Source organism: Cololabis saira, chromosome 1 (genome assembly GCF_033807715.1).
Source record: "Cololabis saira isolate AMF1-May2022 chromosome 1, fColSai1.1, whole genome shotgun sequence".
In the NCBI taxonomy this organism is placed as follows: domain Eukaryota; kingdom Metazoa; phylum Chordata; class Actinopteri; order Beloniformes; family Belonidae; genus Cololabis; species Cololabis saira.
In genome coordinates this window covers 57215336-57236423 of record NC_084587.1, presented here as the reverse complement: position 1 = coordinate 57236423, position 21088 = coordinate 57215336, and the positions used below count along the sequence as shown (strand labels likewise).

Here is a 21088-nt window from a genome sequence, read left to right as displayed (position 1 = left end):
TCCTAACACAGAATAGGTAAGGATGTTAAAGAGGCAGATTTCCATACCAAGGTACTTTATCTCTCAAAGTATTAACTGACCTTAGCATACTCCCATCATCACAATTTTTAGCTCAAGTTATCTCCCATGAGCAAGGTACAGGATATGAAATTACTGTATTTCTGATATGACAACAAAAAGCTGAAAAATCTGAATATGGTATGAGGATATTTTATCATAAGAGTATTATTATTCTTTGTAGTTAATAAATCAGCTGACGTGTTAGTTTCTTTAACGAGTGTGAATGTCACATCTTTGAATGTATCACATGATATTGATATTTTGCTCTTTGCTTGTGCATGTCTATATGTTCTGTACACTCACATGTAAACAGATCAAAAGGCTGACCCTGCCTCAGCAGAGAAACGAATCAACCAGGAGACCTCTGAGCTGGAGAAAAGACTGAGCATGTTATCTCAGTGTAGCCTGGCAAGCAGCACGGGTATGTAAAGCTGTAAACTTCACTTCAGCTTACCATCAACCAACATGTTAATCATGACTACACTGTAGCTTCGTCTGTTGGGGGTGTACTGATGCAATGACTGTCAGAACTGAACTCTTTTGTGTGTAGAAAATGTAGGACTGTCACAAACAACAGCAGCTAAATTTAGATAAATTACACAAATAAAGTGATTCTATCTTGGGTGACATAAAAATAATTGGATCCATCAACTTTTTTCAGTGTCTTCAGCCTCCACTTCCAGCTGCAGCACATGTGTTGCTGGGGATGACAACACCATGTCAAGCTCGTCCTCTAGTCAATCAGATACAAGCTATGGAAGCAGACTTCCATTCTGGCTAGAGCTGTCAGGCAGACGGCACATCTCCGATGACACAGCATCAAGTTCTTGCACGTTGAAGGCTTTGACCAAGTCAGATGACATGCTATATGATGCTTTGATGGGAGGCCCTGGGAGCTCTTCAACATCCATCCAGCTCCATCCCTGCGGCCTCCATGACAGCGGGTGGCAGAGCTCATTAGACAGTGGGATTGGGATCACAACAGGGAGTCAATCATTGTATTCTGGGAGCTACTCCTCATATACTGGGAGTCTGGACATGGCCAATGAAAGAAGTGGAGAGGAATTAGGCTCTTCAATCAGTCCTTCTACACCTGCTCATCCTCTCTCTTCACCTGTATGTGCTCCTCCTCAAACACCTCCAACGTCACCTTTTCAGCCAATATGTACCTCTGGGCCAAGTTCTACTGTCATCTCTTCTTGCTCCTGCTCACCAAGATGTGTCTCTCAAGCATCTCATAGACACAGAGAAGAGTACCAGAACCCCAGCCAGCTCAAAATGTGGTATGATACCCCCAGGACTCTGCTCCAATCTCTGTCACTGAGGGAACCATCGGCACATGAAGCCTCACCTGGCATGGACTGCAAGAGCACTGAAAGTCAAGGTGTTAGTCAGCAACAAATGTTAAACAAAAGGCAGTGCGAGCTGAAGACTCACCATCAGGCAATGATGCAGGGTTCCTTCTTCTGGGGCAGTGAGAGGCCACCCTTTGTGTACAGTGAGGGGATACCCATCTCGTCAACCGTTACATTTCCTACAAACCTGGTTTGTGGAGAACTACAGGTAATGGCAGTATCACAAACTTGCATTCACTCATTCTCAAGCTTCAAAATTAATGTATTTATGTGTGTTTTGTCTATGCTCTAACATTTCCATTAAGTAATGAAATTAAACACTATGGGGTAAATCCACAAAGAACAGATTGCGCCCGCAAATAGCGCTGTGAATTGCGCTGCATTTGCGCCCGCAATTTGCCCCGCTTTAAGGTCCTATTCACAAAGGATTTTGCTCTAATGATATACCGGGGCAAACACACCCATAAAGTTTTGCGGCTGAGTGCAATTTGTCCTTGTCTCAGTAAGTGAGCGGAGCTTTTTCCAGTGTTCTCCATATTTCAGCACACAGATTGGTCCATAATGAAAACTGCAGAAATAAAAAATAAAGCGAGTGAAAATAAAACGCTGTGAGGCGCAAGGGCGCAATTTCCACTGGGAACAGGGGGGGCATGTCCCCCCCCACTTTTCAAACTCATGCTTTTGCCCCCCCCCCCCCCCTCCGGGGACTGGGACACACGTCCCCCCGTCTTTTCAAAATCATGTTTTTTTCCCCTTACTTTTTACAGTTTAAAAACTAACGGTAGGCTCAGCCTTAAATTGCAAATTATCAAGACACTGTATGAAAGCGATACGAAAACGGCCCCGCAGCCCCGCTTCACCCCCCGCTCCTCCTCCTCCTCTCCCGTCTCCCCTCAGAGCTGCTCAGGGCGGGTTTATGGTTCTGCGTTCCTTTAACGCAGAGCCTACGCCGTAGGTGCGCGTCGCCGCGTACCCTACGCCGTAGGCTCTGCGTCGTTTTAACGCGGGACCCTAATTTAGGCACCATACACCTGCACGTAAAGGTTTCACGCGCGCGTAAAACTCATATATATGAAAAAAAATCTGAGTCCCTTTAGGGACTCCGTGGGGCGCCCTAAACGCAGCCCCTCATTTGTTCTGTCCTAAAGCGATGGGTGTGAGGAGGTTCCCCGCATGTCACCACGGCAGCAGCAGCAGCACCAGAGTCCTGACTGACTGAGCTTCACACAGAGGGACACGATCAGTGCTATTTTATTTTATTATCTTATTATTTTAAGTCTGATATATGTTGTGATATGTGATGACATTATTAAGCTGTTAAACACACACATTCTAGATTTATATGTTTATATGGTGGAATTGTTTGTAATAAAGCAGCCCCTTTACTGTATGGATGAATCCTGAGCTCCTGTTATTTTTATTTTTAAATCCGAGATAAGTCCACAACCCCACTTGATCTGACTGTGTACAGTCATGTCTGACTATAGATTTCACCCTTAATATCATTCAGTATCACACAGGCTTGAATGACATTGAAGAGAGAGAGAGAAACAGAAAGATGGGGAGTGAGGAGTTTGCGCGCAGTTAGTACACGGTTCCAAAAGACGGTATTTGCTCCACTATTTTTGCGTGTGGCAAATAGCGCCTTTGTGAATAAGACGCTTTTTGCAATGAGGCTTATTTGAGGCTTATTATAGAAAGGGGGCAATTTTGCGCCGAATGTATGAATATTACCTAATTTGCATGCATGCAAATGGCACCGGCGCAGACTGCCACTATTTGCTTGGCAGCGCAGTTTGTGGAGCAATTCGCCCTTTGCGGGTGCTTTGTGAATTAGACGCTCTCTTTTTGTCTCATTTGCACCGGTTTGGCGGCCGCAAAAGCAGCGCAATCCTTTTGTGGATTTGGCCCTATGTTTACAAATTGTAATGCTAATCAGGTTTGCACTACCTGATTCTAACCTCCATTATGTGCTTGTCAATCTTTAATCGACTGATTACTGATTAATCAAATATATTCTTATAATCTTATAGGCTCTCAATTCTCACGTATTGAGCGTAAGACAGGTAAAAATAATTCTCCCAAAGAGGACTAAGATCACCTATGGTGGGACAATAAAGACCAGGAAAGAGTGGGACATGAAAAAGCAGGAAAGTAAAGACAGTGATGGGAGCAGTTTGGTGACTGTGTGATGTATATGTGTGGAAAAAAAATACAATTCTGAGAAAAAAGCTCTTAACTGCTCTTCAGTTCTGTCAGTTCACCATGGGGTGGGGGCATGAAGTACACTTTAGCCAAGACTCTCCTGTCACCCACCTCCCTCACTGAATCCAAAGGGCAAAGTGTGGTGAGTCCAGTCTGGTTTGGTGTTGAGCTGAACACCTAGGTACTTATAAGAGTCCACTTTCTCAATGTCCATTCCTTCGGCGTCCACTGGTGAGGGGAGGGCAGACGGTGTCTGCCAAAATCCAGTTTTCCGTCAGTCCGAGACACAAAGTCCTGAAAACCTGAGTCCTGAAGGCTTGTGCAGACCAGCTACAGACCCTTTTTGTGTTTGTAAACAATGATGATGTAGAACGTATCCACGCGCATTTTGGCAACAGAAGTATGATGGAGATGAACAGCTTGTCAAGCTATACAAGGGGATCATCAACTAAAGATTGCAGACGTTACCTTAACAAGTTGGCTTTTGACAAATGGTGTCCGACTTCCAGATCCGTGTTCTATTAGTGAGTGGGGTGAAGACGTTAGCAAGTGGCCAAATACACGGTGGCCAGATATATATATATATATATATATATATATATATATATATATATATATATATATATATATATATACCTATTTAAAGGTATAGTCTGTAATCGTATTCAAAAACATTTATTGTTATACTGGGTCAAATGGTCCTTCCATCCTGAGAGTAGCCAGTGAATAATGTGTTCAGAAAAAGGAAAGAAAAAAATCCGACCTCTCTGACAGCTTTAATCCTGTAAAAACTCTGACCAATCTGTTTTTTGCGCACCGAATGGCACGGATTGGTCAGAGGACCAGAGGATTGGCAGGGGGGAAAGAACCAATCAGATGCCTTCATTTTAAGTCCCACCCACGCCACCCTCTGTCCCATGCGTGCACTCGTCACGTAGAATGCAACTGCTCGCCCTGCTAAAAAGGCTAAAAAAAGAAAGCCAAAGTGCAATTCTGCGTCGCAGGTTGTCCGCTACTGGGGGTCTGCCACGGACCGTGGGGTCCGTGGGGATGGAGGCGTCTCCATCCCGGCGAGGGCGGAGAGCGCCGGTGCGGGTGGTGGTGTGCTGCGGTGCCGTGCAGGCTCTGTTGCCACAGCTACCCCGTAGGGTACGTCGTAGCCTACGGCGTAGAGTACGAGGACGCGCACCATTCTGCGTTGGTGTAACGCGGAACCATAAATCAGCCTTCAGTGTGTTCTGTGTGCTGTTCTGAACTCTTCTCTGTTGTGCTCATTTTGCCCACCCAATCAGAAACGGTACAGATATTCTGTGATATTTTTTTATATTTATAAAAAAATAAAGGATCCCCATAACTTTGATTGGGTGGGCAGGACGCACGTTTGGGTGGGAACAGCCCACCCCTGCCCCACCCTAAAACCGGCCTCACTTACAGGTGAATGAGACATGGGGTAGTTTTGTTGAAAATGTGCTGTCCAAAATGTCCTGGAAAACTCGACTCCTGCAAATGCGCGTTCCCAAAAGTTTGTGGGGGCGTGGCTTTGGACGGAGCGCTGACGGGAGGGGGAGGAGGGGGCGGGGCTTGGAGGAGGTGCCACTTTCAAATCTTGCTAGCTCTCCAACATTACGGACTATACCTTTAACGGAGAAACCGAGCATGTACACCAGAGAGATATTACGACCCTGGATGTAACTGGATGCTTGTGAACACGTTCCCTGTGGTCATGTACAGAACGTCTACTAACACATATGGCACTTTTATACTAGTACCTACTCATTGCGACTCGACTCGCCACGCCTCGTCTCGCCTCCACTCGCCTTGCCCTCATTTCTTTTTAGACACCCAGATGTGAAGTAGGTGGGATTGGAGCGAAGCTGCTGTGACGTATTTGATTGTGTGATCTAAACTGAGATGAAAATAACACTAAAGATGTAGAACCTGGAGGAGATTGATAGATGTGCTGCTGGGTCTGTGGCTTGTGTTCCATATCAAGTAAAAAAATGAGAGCGAGAGAAGCTAAAAGCGGCAATGTTTTTTTTTTGTTTGTTTGTCTCGGCGCTGCTGAAAAGTCAGCTGAAGCTGTGAGCAGCTATGAAGTGACAGAGCTCCTGGTAGATCTGGTTGTTCCTTATCGCCCGTCTAGATCCCTTTTTAATTATCTCCTCAGCACCAGGTTTATGAACATCTGCACCTCAGAGTTGGATCACCAAACAGACTTTTGCGCTGCCATTGCCTGTCGAATAAAATGAAGAAGCCGCGAGTCGCTCTTTCGCTGATATCCACCTCCTGATTCAAACGTCTGACGGCCCCGCCCCCTGACCAATCGGTGGCCTGTAGTGTGATGACGTCACATGCAGCCGACTTAGCCGCTTAGAACATTGGCAGAATAGATATAGAAAAAGTATCAACTCGACACGCCTCCACCACCTCGACCCCTAGTGGAAAAGTGCAAAACCGGGGCGAGGCGAGGCAAGTCGAGTCGCACTGAGTAGGTACTAGTGGAAAAGCGCCAATAGGCTACTACTAATCGTACTCCAGGGGGAAGGACCATTAGACACACCAGTCGTAGCCAATGTGGAAAGGTTTATTAAAATGCATTTCATCTTAAGAACAGTAGGACTAAATACATGTTTTACAAATGTAAAATCACTTTAAGTTGTCTAGATGTGTCAACATCTTGTGCAGGAGGCTGCTGCTTTCCTTTTGTGAAGTGAGCGATACGAATCAGGATGCACCACAGGCTGGAAGCGCGTCTCTGATGAGAAATCCTCCCACCTTCTGGCTTTGTTTTGTGTGCATAAATACAGATAACAAAAAAACAGGACTACTAGAGTCCAATGATGCCTTTCCTGCAAAAATAAAAACACAAACATGTTTGCTTAGCCTAGCAAGCCACCAGCCAAATCTAACGCCAGCTTATCAAACCGTAGCTACATTTGATTATTATTCAACATCATAGAGACGATCACTAATGTAAACAAGGCTTTCCCGTGAAATCAAACAATAAATAGATAACCTTACCTGATATAAAGTGGGCACTGCAGACGCAAGCATTTTTTATGATGTCCTCATCCCAGTCCATGTTTAATCGCCTGCACCAACAGACGCTACCGGTTGCTCTGAAATGGCCATGATCCTGTTGGAATCCTTTAAAACTTTAGTCCACCGGTAGCTATTCATACAACCGTATACGCAACAACCAGACATGTTGATGCTGGGAACAGTTTGTTCAATGCCTGCTAACCACTTGCTACCTGGTCTTTCAGACACAACTGCTGGAGAACAAAACCACTACTGTTGCCAAGATGCACCGCAACATTATATGACCTTGGCTGAAAAAGGGTCTATGTGGGATTCTGCAGCACCTCTTCAAGCCTAATCTGAGTCAAGAAAAGGTGCCACTTTGCTGTGGAAGACAACGTACCAGTACCAGTACTAAAGAAATCTCATCTGGTCTTAACGACTGACTTAAAAAAATAAAATAAAATCACACCTCACGAAAGTCCTAGAGACACTTCTATTGGCCCGTCTATATAAGAAAACAAGTACCTTTCAGAACACACTCATTTGGTTATCTTTCAGTGAGTTTACATGGGAAGTTTAATTCCTCTTTAATTCAGAATTAAAATTAAATCCGATTTAAAGTGAGTAAAAATTACCATGTAAACACCTAATTCTTAATGAAAATGGCCATTTCGAATTAAAATTAAATCCAAAGTAAGTGGCTGGTTTATTCCGATTTTAAATCCGAATAGAATAATTCCGCGATCATGTATACATTCATTCCTCTTTAAATTAATTCTGGTCTTTCTGCGCTGCTCGTTCCCTCGCCCGTCTGTCTCCATGACACCTATATTCCGCGCTGGGCTTGTTTTCCAAACAAAGTTTCAAGATGGCAGCACGCAGTAAACGCTGGTCAAGAGCAGAGACACTTATTTAATAAATAGCTTGGAGGACCTGGAAATAATTAAAAGAACAGATGGCAGGTGTGGCAGGGTGGAGGAGCAGCAATCACTCAGGTGATGGGTCACAGCTGTGTCCCATCAACCTCTCCACCCTGCCTGCCTTTATAAGGCAGGGCTGCTGGGAGAAGGGGCTGCTCCTGGAGAAGGTTCTGGTCTGCTGTGAAGGAGCTGAAGCACGTGTGTTGGTGTTGGGTGAAATAAAAACAGTTTGTGAACTGAAACTCCGTGTCCTCTCTGTCCTGTCGGTCGGGCCCCCGTAGCACTCGCCCTGCTACAGCAGGAAACATAAAAATGTTGAGCTTTTCAAAGCTGTAGCGGCTAAGCGGCTAAGTTTGTTTTTCTTCCGGGAGACGCAATTTCCGGTAGACGTTACTTCCAGTCCGCCCCCCTATCCAGTGCTTAATTTGTAAATCATAAGGTGCCGGAACGCAAAGTGCATATGACAGCGCAGGGATGACGAGACGGGCACAGGTTCCGGAACGCATACAGAAAACGGTGTTATGAGAATAATTTACAATTATTTTAGGTAGTGATGTACCAAATGTTCGGTAACCGAAATTGTTCGGCCGAAAATAGCAAAAAAAACACTTTCGGCTTTCGGTGGAATAAGTGGGGAAAAAAACGAACAATTAATAATGGCACATTTAGATGACGCAATCAAACAGCGAACAGTGTGGAGTGAGGGGGGGGGGGGGGGGTGTTAAGCAGCAAACATGTCAGCATGTCAGATCATTACTTGGATATGGGAAAAAGCAGAGGACACGAGAAATGATCCAGGCTGAGTTGGATTTGGGAAAGCCGCTTGGTGATGGAGACGGTGACGGGAGGCACAGCGCAGCAGATGGGGGAGAGAGCGCAGAGAACTAGTAACAGACAGTAAATGAGTTCTGGTGAAACCAATCGGGACAGAAAGTAGAGACGTGATACATGAAGCACGAATGAATTACCTGTATTATTCAATCGTAAGTGGTTCATCTATCCATTATCTATACCATTTATTCCAATTCTACTACTACTACTACTACTACTGCTACTACTACTACTACTTCTAATACTACTACTATTGGTGCTACTACTACTGCTACTACTACTAATGCTCTTACTGCTGCTACTACTACTACTACTGCTACTAGTACTACTACTACCAATACCACTACTACTGCTACTCCTACTACTGCTACTACTACTTCTACTACTACTACTACTACTACTGCTACTGCCAATACTACTACTACTACTACTACTACTACTACTACTACTGCTATTACTACTGCTTCTGCAGTAGTACTGCTACTGCTACTGCATGCAGCCATTAGCAAACAGCAGACAACACACCCGCTGCTTTTATTGTTGCGGGTGACTTCAATCACTCCAACCTGAAGACAGTTCTACCCAGATTTCATCAACATGTTTCCTGCCACATCAGAGGAGACAAGACTCTGGACCATGTTTATTCCAACATCTCAGGAGCATACAGAGAGACACCCCTCCCCCACATAGGACAGTCTGACCACCTCTCCCTGTTTTTATCACCTACACACTCTCCACTCATCCAACGTGTGAAACCCACAGTGAGGACAATAAAAGTGTGGCCTGTGGGGGCAGAGTCTGAGCTGCAAGATGGCTTCAGACACAGACTGGAGTATGTTTTCTGCCCAGGCAACCACTCACCCCCACACTGACATCGAGAGACTTCGAGACTTCCTCAGTAATGGATTACATCTCCACCACTATAGACAGTGTCACCACCCAGAAACGGATTACCATGAACCCCAACCAGAAGCTCTGGATGAACAAGGATGTTCGTCTACACCCCCTTCCGATCGGGAGACGCACAAGCCTACAGTACAGCCAGGGCTGAGCTGAAAAAGGGCATCAAGAAGGTCAAGTACTGCTACAAACTGAAGTTTTCCAACTCCAACCTCCGACGGATGTGGCAGGGCATTCGGATCATCAGCGACTTCAAGCCCACCAACCCCCCCTCCCCTCTGACACATCCTTCCTCAATGAGCTGAACAAGTTCTACACTCGTTTTAAAAAGGATAACCACACACCAGCAATAAGCAGAGCTTACTGCCAACCACCCGCCACTAACAATCTCCCCCACTGATGTTGAAGCAGTGCTGAGCCGGACCATCGCACACAAAGCTGCAGGCCCTGATGGCATCCCTGGACGTGTGCTCAGAGCATGCGCTGGGGAGCTGGCGGGGGTCCTGACGGACTTATTCAACCTGTCCCTGGCCTGTTCCCACCTGCTTCAAATCCACCACCATTGTGCCGGTACCGAAGAACTCCACTCCAACTCCAGTGTGTCTCAACGACTACCACCCAGTGGGCCTCACCCCCATCATCTCCAAGTGCCTAGAGCAGCTGGTCCTGGCACACCTCAAATCCTGCCTGCCCCCCACCCTGGATCCCCACCAATTTGCCTACCGCAAGAACAGGAGCACAGAGGATGCAGTCTCCACAGCGCTGCACTCTGTCCTCTCACACCTGGACAACAACAACACCTATGCCAGAATGCTGTTCATAGACTTCAGTTCAGCATTCAACACTGTCATCCCGTCAAAGCTGGAAGTCAAACTTGCGGACTTGGGCATCACAGCTCCCATCTGCAACTGGCTACTGGACTTTATGACCAACAGGCCACAACATGTCCGGTTAGACCACCACTGCTCCTCCACACTCACCATCAACACTGGCGTACCACAAGGCTGCGTGTTGAGTCCATTCCTCTACTCCCTCTTCACCCACAACTGCAGACCTGTACATGGCTCCAACGCCATCATCAAGTTTGCGGACGACACCACTGTGATTGGCCTCATCAGGAACAACAATGAGTCGGCGTACAGGGAGGAGGTGGATCACCTAGCTGCGTGGTGTGAGGACAATACCCTGAGGCTCAACACCTCGAAAACTAGAACTGATTTTGGACTTCAGGAAGAATGCTGTCACTCATCCACCCATCCACATCAATGGTGTGGCAGTGGAACGTGTGACCAGCTTCAAATTCCTGGGGATCCACATTGCACAGGACCTCTCCTGGACAGCAACTGCTCCAACCTGGTCAAGAAGGCTCACCAACGCCTCTTCTTCTTGAGGACTGTGAGGAAACACCACCTCTCTTCAGACGTGCTGGTGAACTTCTACCGCTGCACCATCGAGAGCATCCTTACCAACTGTATTCAATTCAATTCAATTCAATTTTATTTATATAGCGTCTAATACAACAGAGTTTTCTCTAGACGCTTTCCAGAGACCCATACCCAGAACATGACCCCCAAGCAGTTATTACATAAACAATGGCAGGTAAAAACTCCCCTAGTGGGAGAAAAATCTTAAGCCAAACAGTGGCAAGGAAAAACTCCCCTTTAGGAGGGAAGAAACCTTGAGCAGGACCAGGCTCGTAAGGGGGGACCCTCCTGCCGAGGGCCAGACTGGTGGGTCAGGGACGACAACAGCACAGCAGGCAGGTGGAAGCAGCAACGGGATGACCAGGGGTGGGGACCGCAGGCCAGCACGCAGCTCCCGAAGCTCCGGCCCAATCATCAAGTCCCAGGTTGGGGTGCAGGGTCGGGGAAAGGTTGAAAAGGGGCAGGGCCAGGGAGAGGAGTCTTGAGGGACGAACCTTCTCCCCCGCCCAAAAGGGGCCGTTACCCTGCCCCCCTCACTCCCACACTGCAGGTTCCGGTGTCCGGCAAAGGATGCTGCAACATGGACAAAAGAGAGAAAAGGGAGGAGAAGGGGGGGCCAGCACAAGAAACTACAGGAGCGACTCTGACACACTAAAGTTTACACTACCTAGAGATTTACCAACACCAGCTAGAGGTTTACTAAACACTAACTATAGGCTTTACTGAACAGAAATGTTTTAAGTTTAGTTTTAAAGGTGGAGGTGGTGTCAGCCTCCTTAACCCAGATTGGAAGTTGGTTCCATAGTAATGGTGCCTGATAGCAGAACGCCCGCCCTCCAAATCTACATTTGGATACTCTAGGAACTACGAGTAAACCTGCACTCTGAGAACGGAGAGCTCTGACAGGAACATAAGGCACTATCAGGTCTTGCAAATAATGCGGAGCTAAGCCGTTTTGGGCTTTATACGCAAGTAATAAAATTTTAAATTGGATTCTGAATTTTACGGGTAACCAATGGAGCGACGCTAACACTGGAGAGACGTCTCTCCTGCTGATTCCTGTCAGCACTCGTACTGCTGCATTCTGGATCAGCTGGAGCCTATTCAGCAAATTACTTGGACATCCTGCTAACAACACATTACAGTAATCTAGTCTAGAAGATACAAACGCATGAACTAGTTTTTCTGCATCACTCTGCGAGAGGATTTTCCTAATCTTTGCAATATTACGGAGATGGAAAAAGGCTATTTTACAAACCTGATTGACATATGGTTTAAACGACAAATTCTGATCGAAAATAACACCAAGGTTTCTCACAGTTGCACTGGAAGCCATTGCAACACCATCTAATCCCTTCCTAAGATGCTCTGGACCAAGAATGATAACCTCTGTTTTATTTAGAAGCAAGACATTTCTGGACATCCAGTCCTTGATGTCCCTAAGACATGCCTGAAGTTTAACTAACGGTTCTGTTTCATCCGGCTTTATAGACAAGTAGAGCTGCGTATCATCAGCATAACAATGAAAGTGTATGCCGTGATTCTGGATTATACTTCCCAATGGCTGCATGTATAAACTGAACAAGATTGGCCCTAGCACTGAACCCTGCGGAACACCATAACAGACCCTTGACTGTTCTGAAGAAACCTCATGTACATGAACAAACTGGAACCTGTCAGATAGATATGATTTAAACCAACATAGAGCTGTCCTTTTAATCCCAACATGCTCTAACCTGTGCAGTAAAATGCCATGATCTACAGTGTCAAAAGCAGCACTGAGGTCCAGTAGAACCAGTATGGAAACTAATCCCTTATCTGAGGCCATAAGGAGGTCATTCGTGACTCGAACCAGTGCTGTCTCTGTGCTATGATGCATTCTGAACCCTGACTGAAAGACTTCAAACAGATCATTTCTATACAAATAGTCACATAACTGGCTTGAAACTGCCTTTTCCAGAATTTTAGATACAAATGGAAGGTTGGAAATTGGTCTATAATTAGCTAAGGTGTCTGGGTCAAGAGAAGGTTTTTTAAGTAAAGGTTTAATTACTGCGACTTTGAAAACCTGTGGTACATATCCTAAACTTAGGGATAGGTTAATTTAGTCCAGTATTGTCGCACCAATAAGAGAAAAAATATGTTTGAATAGTCGAGTCGGGATGGGGTCTAACATACATGTGGTTGACTTAGCTCTATTGACGAGTGAGGTCAGCTCAGCTCAACTACTGTATCACAGTCTGGTACGGGAACTGCTTTAACGCTGACCGGAAGGCCCTGCAGAGGGTGGTGAAAACCGCCCAGCGCATCGCCGGAGCTTCACTTCCTGCCATGAACACCATCCACAGGAAGCGTTGTCTCAGGAGAGCAACCAACATCATCAAGGACTCCTACCACCCAGCACCCAGACTGTTTGCCCTCCTGCTCTCTGGGAGGCGCTACAGGAGTCTCCGCACAAGAACCACCAGGTTCAGGAACAGCTTCGTCCCCACAGCTGTCTCCCTGCTGAACTCTGCCCGTCCCCAGACCCCCACACCAACCCCCCACCCCTTCACTCACACACTCCAACTCCCCACCCCTCCAGCCCCCCAGAAGTGAACGGGGCTAGTACCCACTAACTCTTTGCACTATTCTGCACATCTGTACATAATATAACTGCACTGGACTTTTTAACCAACTACCTCCTCGCACTACTGTAAATACTTTACTACTGCTACTACTACTACTACTACTACTACTACAACTACTACTACTACTACAGTCATTTAGCAGATGCTTTTATCCAAAGCGACTTACATCTGAGAGAACAACACAAGCACAACTACTAGTACTACTGTTCCTACTACTATTACTACTACTACCTCTACTACTACTGCTAGTACTTGTACTGCTACTACTACTACTTTTACTACTTCTACCACTACTACTACTACTACTACTACTACTACTACTACTACTCCTACTACCACTACCTCTACTACTACTTCTACTACTAATACTACTACTTCTTCTACTACTACTGCTGCTATTACTAATGCTACTACTACTAGTACTACTACTAGTGCTACTACTACTACTACTACTGCTACTACTACTAGTGCTACTACTACTACTGCTGCTTTTACTACTTGTACTACTACTACTGCTCCTACCACTACTACTACTACTACTAATGCTACTACTACTACTACTACTACTAATGCTACTACTGCTACTACTACTACTTCTACTGCTCCTACCACTACTACTACTACTACTACTACTACTACTACTACTATTACTGTCATTTAGCAGACACTTTTATCCAAAGCTGGGGGGTAATACTGGATTCAGGGCTCAGTCTTGACAAACAGATAAGTTAAACAGATAAACATATAAGGAAAACGTAATCCGCACATTTATTATATCTCGCTTTCATTACTGCAATTCCCTTTACCTTGGCCTCCCCCAGTCTTTATTAACACGCCTGGAGTTGGTTCAAAATGCTGCGGCAAGACTGCTGACTGGTGCAAGGAAGCCTGAACATATCACCCCTGTCTTGGGTTCCCTGCAGTGGCTCCCTACTCATTTTTAAGTTCAAAGGTTTACTCGTGGTTTTTAAGGCTCTCAATGTACAGGCCCATGCCACTGACCTTCTCCGGTTCCAGTCAGCCACCATATCCCTGAGGTCCTCTAGTCAAGGACAACTACATGTGCCTCAGTCACAGCTGAAACTGAAAGGTGATAGGGCCTTTGCTGTGGCTGCTCCCCAACTGTGGAACCAGTGACCCTCAGACATTCGATGTGCCCCCAATATTTCCACCTGAAAGATCCTCGTGTTCATTTGTCTGGTGCACCATAAGAAAACCAGTGAACAGAATCAATGTTAAAGGGGACCTATTATGGCATCTAATACCTATTTTAAACAGGCCTTGAATGTCTTAAAAACAAGCTTTTGATTGTTTTTGCTAAATAAATTAGAAATTCAGCTTTTGAGCCATGTCTTTTGCATCCGATTCTCTAACCTCATTATCTATGCAGGATTCTGAGTTGGCGGGGCTATGATAATGAGCACTGTGCTGATTGGCTGCCTGAATGACGTGATACACCGCTACGAAAAAATGGCGGAAGCTCCGGCCGGGTGGAGTTAGTTGTGGGTGTGGTTTCACGCATTGGAGGCCAACCTATGTAAATCGCATTTTCGTTACGTAACGAAAGGGAGCAGAATCTGAACGGCTCGTAGATCCACATGACACTGGACGGCTCATCCGGGCGGCTGTACAGACACTGCAGAATTTGGTTGCTTTCCTCCTTCTCTGAGTTGGCAGACTGAGGGGAGACCACTTTATATATGTTAAAGCAAGAAACATTTTTTTTTCATAATAGGTCCCCTTTAATACAAGCTTTATTATATCATGTACATTATTTTCCGGCCGGAGGTACACTTTCTCAAACCACAGAGGTAGGAGAGAAATGCACACTGTGGTCATTGATCCGGTCGTATTTATACTGAAAAAGGAGGTGTTTTGTACGTGAACCCCATCTGTGGAGCCAGCTATGGGGAAAAACACCCAAACATGTCACAGCTTCAGCCTTATATCTCTGCTGATTGTTTCCTACTTGAGGTGTCAACCCAGAAAAGATCTAAGACAACTAAAACTCTATTCGTTGTCTTCAACTTAAAAAGAGAAAAAAGCTAAACAATCTTAACAGTCTAGTCATAAAAAACAGGAGGGGATCCTGCCCTGAGAGCAACCACCAGTCTTGAATCTTATAGAAAATCCCTTCAAACTTTTAAACTATTTCATAAAATCCTAACATACCTTTAAATCTATAGACAAAAAACTCACCTATATTCACTAGCTTTCCCGGCCCCCTAATCCTGTCATTTCTTGTGTCTGTGTTTTTAGGTCAAATTTGTGATTTATTTCTTGTCACTGGGTGTTTTTTACTATTATTATTATTATTATTATTATTATTATTATTATTATTATTATTATTATTGTTATTATTATTATTATTATTATTATTATTATTATTATTATTATTATTATTATTAGTAGTAGTAGTAGTAGTACTAGTAGTAGTAGTAGTAGTAGTAGTAGTAGTTCAATTCAATTCAATTTTATTTATATAGCCTCTAATACAACAGAGTTGTCTCTAGACGCTTTCCAAAGGCCCATACCCAGAACATGACCCCCGAGCAGTTATTACATAAACAATGGCAGGTAAAAACTCCCCTAGTGGGAGAAAAACCTTAAGCCAAACAGTGGCAAGGAAAAACTCCCCTTTAGGAGGGAAGAAACCTTGAGCAGGACCAGGCTCATAAGGGGGGACCCTCCTGCCGAGGGCCAGACTGGTGGGTCAGGGACGGCAACAGCACAGCAGGCAGGTGGAAGCAGCAACGGGATGACCAGGGGTGGGGACCGCAGGCCAGCACGCAGCTCCCGAAGCTCCGGCCCAATCAGCAAGTCCCAGGTTGGGGTGCAGGGTCAGGGAAAGACTTGTGCTCCGTAATGCAAGCTACAAGCCACCCACGACCACCTGCAGGTTCCGGTGTCCAGCAAAGGATGCTGCAACATGGACAAAAGACAAAAGTAGTAGTAGTAGTAGTATGTATAGCACTTTGGTGAGTAATATCTGTTTAAATGTGCTTTATAAATAAATTTAACTTACTTACTATAAGGAGTTTAACGTTAACTAAACATAGGCTGGACATTTAATTATAGTAAGATAACATGGACTAGAGATGTTGGATGATGGTTGGTTGCCAGCGCTACATAATTAGTTATCTGACGTCTGACGTTGCAACCAATCAACCAAGGACCAAATTTAATACAATGTCCCAGTCAGCTAAACGGTCCGACAATCAATCAAATGGTGCAGATTCGTCTCTACCAAAGTCGCACTAAAACATGACCGACACATAAAACTTGTTCCAAGTCAGTAAGCACAACGATATTTCATACATAAGGTGCACCAGATTATAGGGCGCAGTGCCGATTTTTGAGAAAAATTTAAGGATTTTAAGTGCGCCTTATAGTGCAGAAAATACAGTACAAAATATCCCATGATCCTGTATCTTCTTTCAATAATAGCTGAAACACAGCAGAAGTTGCATACTTAACATTTTCAATAAATCTTATTCTTTAAAACTCAATAAAATATACAATGTAACTACATTCTGTAGTGCTTGAAAAAAAAATATGAAGCAAAATAAAATATTAAAGTTGTACATTTAAAATGCACATGCCAGGGGCGGCAGGGGTCTTTCTGTGTGGAGTTTTGCATGTTCTCCTCATGCTTGATTGGGTTCCCTCCAGGTACTCCGGCTCCCTCCCACAGTCCAAAAACATGCATGTTAGGTTGAATGAGGATTTTAAATAAGGTTAATGTTATTAGTCTACATATGTTAGTATGTTAGACTGTGGCCCTGCAACAGACTAGTGACCAGCATTGTGTAACCCTGCTTTTCACCTGTAATGAGCTGGCATGAGTTTCAGCAAACCCTCTTACCTTGTACAGGATTAAGCGGGTATAGAAAATGGATGGATGGATATCTAAAATGCTGTTTTCTTTCTTTTGTTTTTTAGGTTGGCAGCACTTCCTCACAAGACCCTTTTCCTAATCATGCTGTGGATACACATGGTACATTTGTGGACTCACTTCAGTATTACATTAATATTAAATTAATATTACATTACAGTATTACATTAACTGCAATTTCTTCCTTGTTCATGTTCATCTACATTTGTTTTCTACTCTATTCCATTTGAAGAGACAAGACAGAATTTTCATTTAATATGATTTACTTTAAATAGCAACATGATTAAAAATAATGTTTACATGTTCATGAATCAGTTAAACAAATATAGCTTGTAATAACATAAAAGTGATAAAATCAATACACTTGAAATATTCAGACTTATTTTGGTATTTTCTATACCTTAGTGATCTGAATTCTTCTCTTGTGCTTTACAATAGTAGTGTTTAATACAATGTTTTATCTGATACCAGACCCATCTGACTGTGTGAGAGAGAACTTTCCTGACAGTGGGGATGTTGGTGGGAACCTAAAAGGTCTGAGGAGGGTGTTGTCTTCTCCACCACGCTCTGCCCCTCCCCCTCCTCCTGTCACATTTAGTGTGAACAGGCCAACACCAGCTTATGGTGAGCAAATTCATTTCAAGTTATATTGAAGACCATCTTTCATGTTTTTGTATGGGGCCCCTCTGGTGACATTTGAAAAAAATAAAATATTGTGTGGCCACAAGTTAATATCTCGTGGCCACGCATTGATTATCTTGTGGCCATGAGTTATTAATGCGTGGCCACAAATTAAGATATTAACTTGTGACCACGAGTTATTAATGCGTGGCCACAAATTAAGATATTAACTTGTGGCCACGAGTTATTAATGCGTGGCCACAAATTAAGATATTAACTTGTGGCCACGAGTTATTAATGCGTGGCCACGCATTAATTTATTTTTTTCAAATGTCACCAAAGGGGCTCCGTATTTCTGTCCTGAATGTGGAAAACAAAATGCTTAGCAGTTTATCTGGTGGCTCATAACTGACACACAACCATGCATGTGCATCATTCCAACACCAGGGTTCCAGTTTCCTGATAAAGCTCATCTGTTTGCATCCCTCAACAATAAGCCTCATTGTGACAACACTGCTCATTATGTGAATATCCCCATCAACCCCCTTCCAGCCACTACAGCCTACAAGGAGTTGGTCCTGCAAGAGCGTGGCTCAGCACACGCTGCAAATTACACTGCACTTCTGGAGTAAGAGTACTGAAACTCAGTTTTCTTTTTCAAAACTCTGGTTTCACCTAAATTGCCCGTAGGTGTGAGTGTGAGTATGTCTGGTTGTGTGTATCTATGTGGCCCTGCGATGGACTGGTGACCTGTCCAGGGTGTAACCCCTGCCTCTCACCTGAAATGAGCTGGGATAGGCTCCAGCAGACCCCTGTCACCCTGCAAAGGATAAAGCGGGTATAGATAATGGATGGATGGATGGATGGATGGATGGATGGATGGATGGATGGATGGATGGATGGATGGATGGATGGATGGATGGATGGATGGATGGATGGATGGATGGATGGATGGATGGATGGATGGATGGATGGATGGATGGATGGGTTCACCTTTTGCATGCTGTGTCGCTCAACCTGAAGCCTGTATTTTAACCATTTTAGTTTGTTCTGTATTCATCTACAGATTTATCTGGGGTACTAAGCCAATGTAAAGCTAAAAGAAAAACTGGAATATGAAAAAGAACCAATCTATTTTTCAGTCGCCTGCTGAAATTATTCTCTGCATAAAAATTATGAATGTTCTCAATCTTTTGACATCTTTTGATATAGCTTTAAAAAAAGGATGGCATTTTTTTCTTTGGATTTACTCGTTTCTCTAGACTGATTGGCTCTACTTTAAAAAAAAATGCATTCTTCCCTTCAATCATGGAAAGTGGGGGGACACGGTGGAGCAGCCGTCTCGCAGCAAGAAGGTCCTGGGTTCAATTCCTGCCGGGGGCGCTGTGGGCGCTGAGGGCGTGTTAAGTTCCCCCATGACTTCAGCCCGAAAGGGCCTTTCTGTGTGAAGTTTGCATGTTCTCCTCGTGTTCCCTTGGTAGCTAATGTTCTCTACCCTCACAAAAACATGCAGCAGTCCTGGGCTCTACTGCCCCCTCTGGCCAGATGGGTGGGAAGATCTGGAATAACTTCATATAGGCCGTAAGGTGAACCCTGTTATCGTTTCATCCCGCTCCCACCTTTGGAGACTACATAATCTATAAATTATCAAAAACATTGATTCATGCTCACCTTATAAGTAAAAGTTCGGAGCTCCGGGGGGTTGGGGGTCCGGGGGGCGTGCGGGTCCGAGGGGTTGGGGGGTCCGAGGGGTTGGGGGACATTGTCTCACATACCCCAGGACTGCCTGCTCCTCAGTTTGAAATAACATCTTAGACATCTCTACACTCAACCAGAACATTTAGGGTTGGGGGGGGCACTGACCCCTCCCTGTTTTTACCGCATAAGTCACACCCCCACTCTCATCACCAGGGGCTCTAATATGTTGAAAAAAAAAAGATTAAAGAGATTAAAAAGATTAAAATGCATATAAATGCTTTAAGTGTGATCAAACTTGGTATTAACCATTAATATATATGCAGACAAGGTAAAAAAAAAAAATTAAGTGATACAATTAACTGTTAATTGGTTTGTCAAACAACCCTTGTAAAATTCTCATTCTATGCAGAACATGAACCATCACAGGGATTAACAGATCACTACATGTTTTTACTTTGTACTCTATATCATGTTTAACTCCCCTTTTCTCCCCCAACCAGAAGAGGGCTTCCCCAGGTACCCGTACCTCAACATTGGAACCATGGAAACAGCTCAGAGACAGGGCGTGAAGTTTGTCCAGGAAAGGAAGGACAGGGGGACTGGGCTGGAGAGCAGGTGGCGAGGCCCACCAAACTGACTCTGCAACACTGGACTAAATAATCTAACATGCCCACATGCAGTTTGGTGTACCAACAGTTGTGCCAGTATGTACCAATTCACATAAACAAGCCATTCCAGTATAAACATATATTTTTTTTTTAATGTGCCTTTTTGCTGCTGCCATCTTACAGGTATGGACACATTTGTTGGTACTCTTCCATTTAAGAAATAGTAATAATTAAAAAAAAAAAAACACCCCACAATGGTCGATGAAAAATATTGAAACTGACAAAAGCAATAATAAATAATATTTTACCTGTGTGGGGCGGGCACAACTAATGAAACTGGCCTGGTTAAAATGATGCAAAAGAAATTATGCCAAATTCCCCACTTTTTTTTCTCTTTCCCTTTCTCTCGGCCAATCCGTACTATTCTCCCCGCTATGTGTCATGTCATGCTTTTGGGTTTAGGCTCTTGTTTTGTTTTTTTTTGTAAGTCTTGATCAACAGTGATGTTTGATTAATAAACAATGTTTTTGGGAATCTTTTTTTTTTTCTTTTTTTTTTTAATACTCTTTTTATTGGTTTTTCAATTTTATGGGTACAAACATTAGAACAGAACAAAATGAAATACAACAAAACATAAAAATTAAATAAAAAAAATAAGAAAAAACCACCCCAAACCAACAGTAAGCGCTGCGCAGTACTATGCATAAAATGAATAAGTAAAATAGGTAAATTAAGAGACAGGTAAACGAAGAGCACATACATGGGATAAGTGAAAGAAAAAATAGGCAGTCCTCATCCTTCAGGGGCAGAAGCTGAGTTAAGGCTCCTGTAAGAAGGAGTGCAATGGTTCCCAGATCCTCCAAAACTTGTCCGATTAAGGTCATGAGTCAACTTCTCGAGAGGAATAAGAGCAGAAA

The 21088-nt window shown here is 44.2% G+C and overlaps 1 protein-coding gene across 1 annotated transcript in view; it reads left to right on the top strand.

Annotated features, from left to right (window-relative positions):
- The window catches only part of dok7b (docking protein 7b), a 105379-nt gene extending 84681 nt beyond the window's left edge, over positions 1-20698 (top strand). Inside the window, exons 7-11 of the mRNA XM_061728320.1 lie at positions 374-481; positions 722-1623; positions 17292-17346; positions 17716-17868; positions 20064-20698. Of these exons, the coding sequence (XP_061584304.1) occupies positions 374-481; positions 722-1623; positions 17292-17346; positions 17716-17868; positions 20064-20200 (1355 nt within the window). The 3' untranslated portion in view covers positions 20201-20698. The remainder of the gene's footprint in view (positions 1-373; positions 482-721; positions 1624-17291; positions 17347-17715; positions 17869-20063) is intronic.
- The last annotated feature ends 390 nt before the right edge of the window (positions 20699-21088 follow it).